Below are 7,472 nucleotides of genomic sequence, written 5' to 3'. Positions count from 1 at the left end.
CTGCTTTAAATATGAATTCCCAACAGGCGGTCACGTGATCAGCTGTGCTACAAAAATAATGAAATAGCTATGCGGCATGCTTTCAATTTTGTTTATCGTTTTATATACTATTTAATTACTGATTATTAATAATGCTTTCTCGATTTTGTAACTTGTGTCGCACAACTACGAGTGCTCAGTTCGTAACCTTACAACGATGTTATGTACGTATAACTTGTATTCTTAACCTCATAGTAAACAAATGTATACATTGAACTAATATTGTGTACAGAGAAGAAGTTCTAAAAGGAAAAATAATGTCAGTCACATCAAGATACCGCAAAATGTGGAAGGAAAGACGCCAATAATAACCTGTAAACGGAAAGAGTTCAACTTCTATGAAGGCCAAACATATTCTAAATATGAACCGATACCACTGAGCAGTAAAGGATGGCATCACTATAAATCTAAAGGAGATCATTTCTTTATACATCCTCTTACAAATGTATATATTTCTTATTATTTTTTTTTATTGCATTATTTTTCTGTGTTATTTTTATTTATGAATCTGTCTTACATGCATATTTTAGGTAGAAGAAGAGGCGTATAACAAACCATCTGAAGAAGACAATGAAATGTGCGATTCCTTTTTACAGTTTGGTTTAAACACACAAATAGTAGAAATTTTAGAAAAATACAGTATAACAAAGCCTCTGAAGATTCAATCAATTGGAATACCCAAAATAATGAATGGTTTCAATGCTGTCATAGCGGCAGAAACTGGTTGTGGAAAAACATTGACTTATCTTCTACCCATGATAGACAAAATATTGAAATGGAAAGAGTTAGCAGGGACTCGGTACAACGCTCCACTGGGATTAATTATAACACCTACTCGTGAATTAGCATTTCAAATCGGAGTATGTATTGCATAAAAAGTGGAATTAGTTTTACATTTTTTAAAAACATTTGTCTTTGTAGCTAGAAGCAAAAAAAATATGTCAATACCTGAATATTCGTACAAAGACCATTACTGGTGGAAAAACGAAGAAGATGATGCTAAATCCATCTGTGGAAGAAGTTGACATTGTTGTAGCTAGCTTCGGAGTTATAAGCAAATTAACGACAAACAAAATTTACAAATTGGACATGGTCAGGCACATTGTATTGGATGAAGCGGATGCCTTATTTCACGAAACCTTTGAAGAGAAGCTACAAGTATTCTTAAAAAGGGTGCCGGTATGTTTACATGTTGTCGGTTATATAGAAAAATCTACATTTAACAGAATATTACATATCTAAATGCAACAATGTCGTTTTCAGCTAGGTTACGCACAAAATCCGGAAGATTCGAAACTGCCAATCGGTGCCATATTAACATTAGCATCTGCAACAATGCCTTCCAGGATGCAAGAAATTTTGAAAAATATCGTAAACGTAAACAATGCTTTGAGAACTAAGACGATTATTGAAATAGCATTAAAACAGGTTATACATTATTAATTTTTTTCCAGGTGCAATCGTTGGAACATGTAACTTCGGATAAACTGCATCACATACTCGTGCCACAAAAATTCATGAGAGTGGGACCAGATGACAAGCCGATGGAACTTCTGAAGTACATCAAACCGAAGGTAGCCAACAAGGAACAGGTAATCGTGTTTAATAATAACAACAAGACCTGTAATTGGGTCGGTACATTCCTGAACAACTGCAACGTACGAACAGTTCGTTTGAACGGCGACATGCCTTTGCACGAGAGGCAAAACAAATACGCCGATTTCAAAAGCGGTAGGTGCCTAGTATTGTGCACGACAAACGCGGGTTCCAGAGGTTTGGACACGGTAGCAATACACCATGTATTGAACTACGACTTTCCAACCGCCACCGCCGACTACATTCACAGGTATGCTATTTTCTCTTGTAAATAAAATATATGTGCTTTTATGCACTCGAGATAATACGCCGTATTATACGCTGCTTTCAGATGCGGTAGAACCGGAAGAGTCGGCAACGTTAAGAACTGCAGAGTCACTAATTTTATAAGCACTCAGTGGGAAATCGCTGTGGTGCGGAAAATAGAGAAGGCGATTCGGAAAATGAAACCGATTCCAATATTCGATGTTAACGACACGAAAGAAGACGACTTCTTCGAGCCGTTTGAGCCCGAGAACCTCGACGAGAAAGATGTGCAACAAGAGTTTAGTATACCGTACTGATGTATTATATATATTGTTAAGGTAAATAAAGATCGTTTCTCTATTTAATAATTTCCCCGCAACTATTATATGGAAAACGTGAATACTCGATGTTGTTTTGTAGACGAAAATAGCTTGGATAATTCTCTTCTTTTTTTACACAACTTATATAATTAAGTTCCACGAGGACAGCGATACTAGCGCTTTACGAGGAAGCCTTTGGAGTACCGATGGGATTAATTAGCGAAGTGTTGTTACTCTGTTTGATCTCTTCGAGAGAGCTTGCCCTAAATAATTGTCCTTCATCCTCGTGAACTTATCGGATTAATTAACGTAGCCTAGGGCAACATTATTAGCTAAAACTTTTCCATTATCCCTTCCTCTTTCCAAAACAAACTCTGCCTAATTTATTCATCCATTTACTTTCTATACGCGAAGAGCACTTGAGAAAAAATTTTGTCCGTTTCCACGCGCTTATCAACGTCGGCGCATTTGTCAAACGAGAAAATTAATCGGGTCGCGTCCTACGCCCGAACGCTTCCCCTGCCCCCCGCTTTCTCCCGCCGCTCGTCACTGACCGGCGGTTCCTTTTATCGCACCGATTCCTGAATTCCATGTTTCAGTTCCAGGGAGGAAACCACGACCCACACACACACACACAGACAAACATGCGTGACGTGCCCGTCTTCCGATGTCTCTCGTCATGTCCGGCGGCACTCCCACACGACGGACGCCCACACGAGCGCACGGCAAATAGCGTAATACTCTCCCCTAACCGATCGGTGGTGGACCTTGCGTCTAGACCGTCGCCACCGTCGTCAGTTTATTATTCGCGCTGGGTTTTAGCGAAATTAAACGCACCCGGCACGCGTCGATGGTCCGCGCCACGTGATGGCGATGGGTGCGCCGGGTCGTGTCACCGCGACATGCACGGAAGGACCCTCTCTCGTACCACGATAGCGTCCCACGAGATGAAGGACAAAGACTAACAGACGCTAGATGCATAAAACGAGGATAAATTTAAGACAGACGCCAATAAATGATTGTTTTACATGAAATATTGAAGTCAGATCGACAGGTAACTCAATTTTATTTCATTGAAAGTTTCCCCACTGTTGATATGACTTGATTTTACTTTATCTTGTATTTGATTTCAGTTATCTTATCGTTTCATCCTTTTAACTCTGAGCCTTTGTCCGTCATATCGCATGTCCTACTGGCAGATGCTGCACAATCGCCAAAGAGAGACGGCGAAGTTGCATACTCCCGGACGCGTTTCTGCTCGCAATTTAATACGCATCGTTGGCGTTCACACGCACTCCGAAAAAAAGTACGCGGTCACGCCTTTAATACACTGTTATTAAAGTTACATCTACCGAGCGCCGCGCGAGAAAACGGTAAACGCGAGCGATGAGTTGCCGGTAGTGACGGCCACGGTGATAATGGACTAATTAGCGTGGGTAGATGCGTGACATGTAGGACAGGGGCGGTGCGGGATAGGCGATGTATCATCCACGCGGGAGATCTCATCTGATCTTGACCAGACCTGGTGCGCGCCACACGCGCGGTTTCGGGCAGATGCCGTATACTCCGGCGACCCCGGTAATCAGTCCATTTTTACTTAACCTACTTTCCTTTTTGAAATCCTGTATCTCTGCAGATATCACAGTTAAATTTCATGATCTTAATAATTTTTTTTTTTTTTTTTTTTTAAATAGGTTCAATGTGTACAGTATACAAAGAAAAGATATACATATTTGCGCTACATTTTAATATAAATATATTTATTTGAGAGAGAGAGCTACATTTTTTCTGCATCAGACTATAATAAAATTATAATTAAAAAGGTGAGTCACTGCGTTTTTTTCTAACTTTCTGTGTAATCTCTAGCTTGAAACAGTGGCTTAAAATTATTAATAAGATTCTTTTCTTGTTAGTAATATAATTCTCACAAATACTGTGCGTAATACTTTTTTTTTATATTCAAAGAAACTTGTGTATTAAATCAGTTTAAATTATAAGCCATGTTGTCTGCGTCGCAGAGATTTCTTCCTTTGACTTTATAATTGTTAAATGTTACTTGTGAGCCTGTTTATATATTTTTAAAATATTCAATGTTGAGAGAACGTTCCTTGATTAATACTATTATGAATATTTTTCATACAAAGAATACAAATATTTTAATAGGTTTAATTTTCCATTTCCACAGAAAATGTAAATGTACGTATTTGATTAAAATGTCATTCTAATAAATAAATCTTTATTCTAGGTACACAGAAACGCTGGTAAAAATGTTTAATAAAGGAGGAGAGTTAATTATTAGTTTCAGTATGTTTAAAAAAATATATATGGATCTTTTGAGCAGAATTAATACAGCATAGTACATTTATTTGTTCCGATGAAAGATTATTCAGGTACTCACACATAAATACACATAAAAAGATAGTTTACAAAATCTCCGCGTTAGAGGCGGACTATTATTTACGCGGAGATGCCCAACACTGATTTTCAGGGAAGCAACGTATACGCCCGCATCCAGCCATGACCGAAAAAAAGATACACAATTCCCAAAAACGCACGGCAACGACCTACGAGGAAAATAGGTCGCTCAACACGGAACGTAAAGTGTATAAAGGTTTACAATGTTATTCATATGCTTGTCTCATTTTTTTTTTAAGTGTGAAATATCGAGATTGGAATAACAGGCTCGCTGTTAGAGCAATGTTTATGTTCCGTTCGCTCGCATCTCACATCCTGAAAAATCAGAATGCTCCGACAACGGAGTTTACTACCATAGACACGCGTTCTCCGAAGCGCGCAATGTGGTGGTGGGACGAGCAACGAGAAGGGACGGAGTGGGGGGGCAATCGGTGACGACCGGTCCGCCTGAAGTGAGTCCAGTCAGTTCGCGGAGCGCAAGTAGTCGATGTCGTAGATTATCGACACTCGTGTTTTACGTTTCTCAAGAGTTGCGAGATACTTTTTTCCTCGCGCGATCGATATCGACGACAGTCGACGCACACGATCGACAGGTGGAGAACGCATATACGAGATTGCGGAAATCGGTTGCACGTGCGAAAGGAAAAGAACGAAAGCGAAACGAAGCGTCGGTCACGTACGATTTGACGCTTTGTGCCGTAAAAGTGCGGCGACGCGCGCTGTTGACTTCAGTGCGATACCAACTTGCCGGAGATACATTTCCGAAGTGCTCCGATGTTCCTCAACGTGGCAACATTAAACAAAGCTGCGTTGTACCGTTACGAAGAATAATGTCCGAGCGTGATCGTCGGCGTTAGATTTCTACGCGAGTGAGATCGATTCGATCGGAGCGGCGTCTCGGAATCGCGGAGCTGTTTACACGAAAGCTGCTTTCGCGAAAACAGTTGAAACGTGAACATATACGCGTGTACATTCATATAATCGAGCGTTCGTCCGAGGCAAGTGGCGGTGAATCGAAACAATCAAGTGAGAGTATTTCGTACCGGCACGCGACGAGAAGTTAGATCGAGCGTGGATCGAGAAAAGTGTTTAGTGGTCGCTGATGCACGCTTCTTGTTGGTGATTTGTGAGACGACGAGGGAGATAAAGAAGAGGAGCCACAGCGGACGGCGTCGTGCGGCGTCAGTGAGCCGGAGTTACGGTTTGGTGATCCAAAGGGGAACAGGAAGCCGCTATATTGGAGAGGAAGCGGGAAAGCGGCGTGCCGCTCTTCTGTGTGCCGCGGCAGAGGCGCTCGTCCCAGCCCGAAAACGTGAGTAATTATTTCAGGAAAAAATCTTAACATTTCGATCTTGTAATTTGTAGGTTAATCGGTGTCGGAATGTCAATCGAGTCGCACATTGGCGAGCAAAAATATTCAGACAGCGCTGATATAATAATCAGAAACAGCATGTATTATGTCGAGACGTTAAATCACTATTATTATTTTCTATTTAATTAATTTACAAGAATAAATCTGACACAAAAAGTGTTTGAAGCATTTTGACACCGATTACACTTAATACACTTAATTGCACTCTTACGGCAACGCGGCCGGCAAAGACTAAATGATAGTTACCTCATAAAAACTAGCTGGATTAGAGAATACCGCGATAATGAGTACCGTATCCAGGGTTGTAACTTGCGAAGCAAAGGCGAGTTTCTCAAGCCGTAATTGTCGCGCAAAACAAACACCGGAAAGCATCCATTTGCGATGATTTGTTAGTTTCGTCATTTAGTGCAAAATTACGTCAATAGAAAAGCGCGAGATAGCGCGATAATTGCGATAAACAATTACACGAATAAACAATATTGGCAACAATAAAATTAAAAAAAAAAACGAAATAACTACAGGAAAAGTCGCCACTCGATAAATTGTTGAAAAAATACGAGACCGCCTGAAAAATGTAGTTAGCATGCACATGATATCGGTCGAACGTAATCACTGCAATTAAGCGCGACGTAATTGGGTCGCGCTGGCATAATTAAAACGAATGGAGCGAGTGCCCCCCTCTCTTGCATGCATAACACAGCGACGTAATGATTTACAGTCATTAATACAGCGCGAGACGTAATCGAGTCGACGACAAGGTCGGCGCATACCGACAATACCGATGATGACGAATAAGTCACATGCGACTTCCCGGCGTGGAGTCTCCGTATAATTAATCTCGGCAATTGATAATCAGGAAGGTGGAGAATTTCCTCACGTGCGATTACGGGCGGAATTACGTGCTCGGCCATGGGATCATCGCGTGCTGCTTTTCACGCAACTCCGCCACGTAACGACCGCTGCACCGTGCGCTCGCGATAATTTTCCATTTTCTAATTCGCGCGCCGTTTCGGTATGGTAAACCCGCGCGCGGAGAAACCATCGACTTGTGAAGATAAAATTCTAAATATATTGAATGCTAATCACCGATCCGGAACTGTTAGCAAAGCGAAAAAGCGAGCTGAGAAACGGGATTCTAGGAATTAGATGTTTTAATTTTATTTTAATACAACTTTATGGCTAGGAAACGCGTAAGGCTGTAATTACATAAAATCTGAATGCGAGATATTGCATATGCTGACCGCGATAAGATTCCACAAATTATATGAATTTTCAATTACGTCGGTTGTTGATTGCCGATTTGGAAGTGTTATTAACAAAGTGATAAAAACTTGATTTTAGAAATTAAAACTTTTCAACGTATCTTACGGCTAGAAAATGTGAGGCTATAATTATCAAAAATCAAGATGCGGGATATTGCTTAGCGCGATGAGATTCCAAGTTACAGAATTTCATTTATTTTTTCCATCTTGAATACATACTTA

At 40.6% G+C, this 7,472-nt stretch overlaps 2 protein-coding genes across 5 annotated transcripts in view; both read left to right on the top strand.

Annotated features, from left to right (window-relative positions):
• Nucleotides 1-14: 14 nt before the first annotated feature.
• Dbp21E2 (putative ATP-dependent RNA helicase Dbp21E2) lies at nucleotides 15-2,249 on the top strand. The gene is made up of 7 exons (XM_012376412.2): nucleotides 15-203; nucleotides 272-484; nucleotides 570-899; nucleotides 961-1,218; nucleotides 1,303-1,416; nucleotides 1,494-1,885; nucleotides 1,967-2,249. Exons 1-7 carry the CDS (start codon nucleotides 132-134, stop codon nucleotides 2,196-2,198), a joined length of 1,611 nt encoding a protein of 536 aa, XP_012231835.2. The 5' UTR covers nucleotides 15-131; the 3' UTR covers nucleotides 2,199-2,249.
• Nucleotides 2,250-2,832: 583 nt separating this feature from the next.
• The window catches only part of LOC105677682 (signal-induced proliferation-associated 1-like protein 1), a 60,645-nt gene continuing 56,005 nt past the window's right edge, over nucleotides 2,833-7,472 (top strand). Inside the window, exons 1-3 of one of the 4 annotated variants that reach the window (XM_067353752.1) lie at nucleotides 2,833-3,255; nucleotides 3,335-3,779; nucleotides 3,896-5,928. The gene's annotated coding sequence lies outside the window, so the exon portion shown is untranslated. Of the gene's footprint in view, nucleotides 3,256-3,334; nucleotides 5,929-7,472 lie in introns of all 4 variants that reach the window. The other 3 variants (XM_067353751.1, XM_012376450.2, XM_012376449.2) reach the window with 3 other exon arrangements.

Source organism: Linepithema humile, chromosome 4 (genome assembly GCF_040581485.1).
Source record: "Linepithema humile isolate Giens D197 chromosome 4, Lhum_UNIL_v1.0, whole genome shotgun sequence".
Taxonomy (NCBI): Eukaryota; Metazoa; Arthropoda; class Insecta; order Hymenoptera; family Formicidae; genus Linepithema; species Linepithema humile.
Note: the sequence above shows the minus strand (reverse complement) of the source record. Positions and strands in the feature narration are given on the sequence as shown.

Excerpts from the sequence above, each read along its gene's own strand:
- Dbp21E2 (XM_012376412.2), top strand. The coding sequence starts at position 132 with ATGCTTTCTCGATTTTGTAACTTGTGTCGCACAACTACGAGTGCTCAG. Across the intron at positions 204-271 it reads TAACCTTACAACGATGTTAT|AGAAGAAGTTCTAAAAGGAA; the intron begins GTACGTATAACT and ends TATTGTGTACAG. Across the intron at positions 1,417-1,493 it reads TTTTGAAAAATATCGTAAAC|GTGCAATCGTTGGAACATGT; the intron begins GTAAACAATGCT and ends ATTTTTTTCCAG.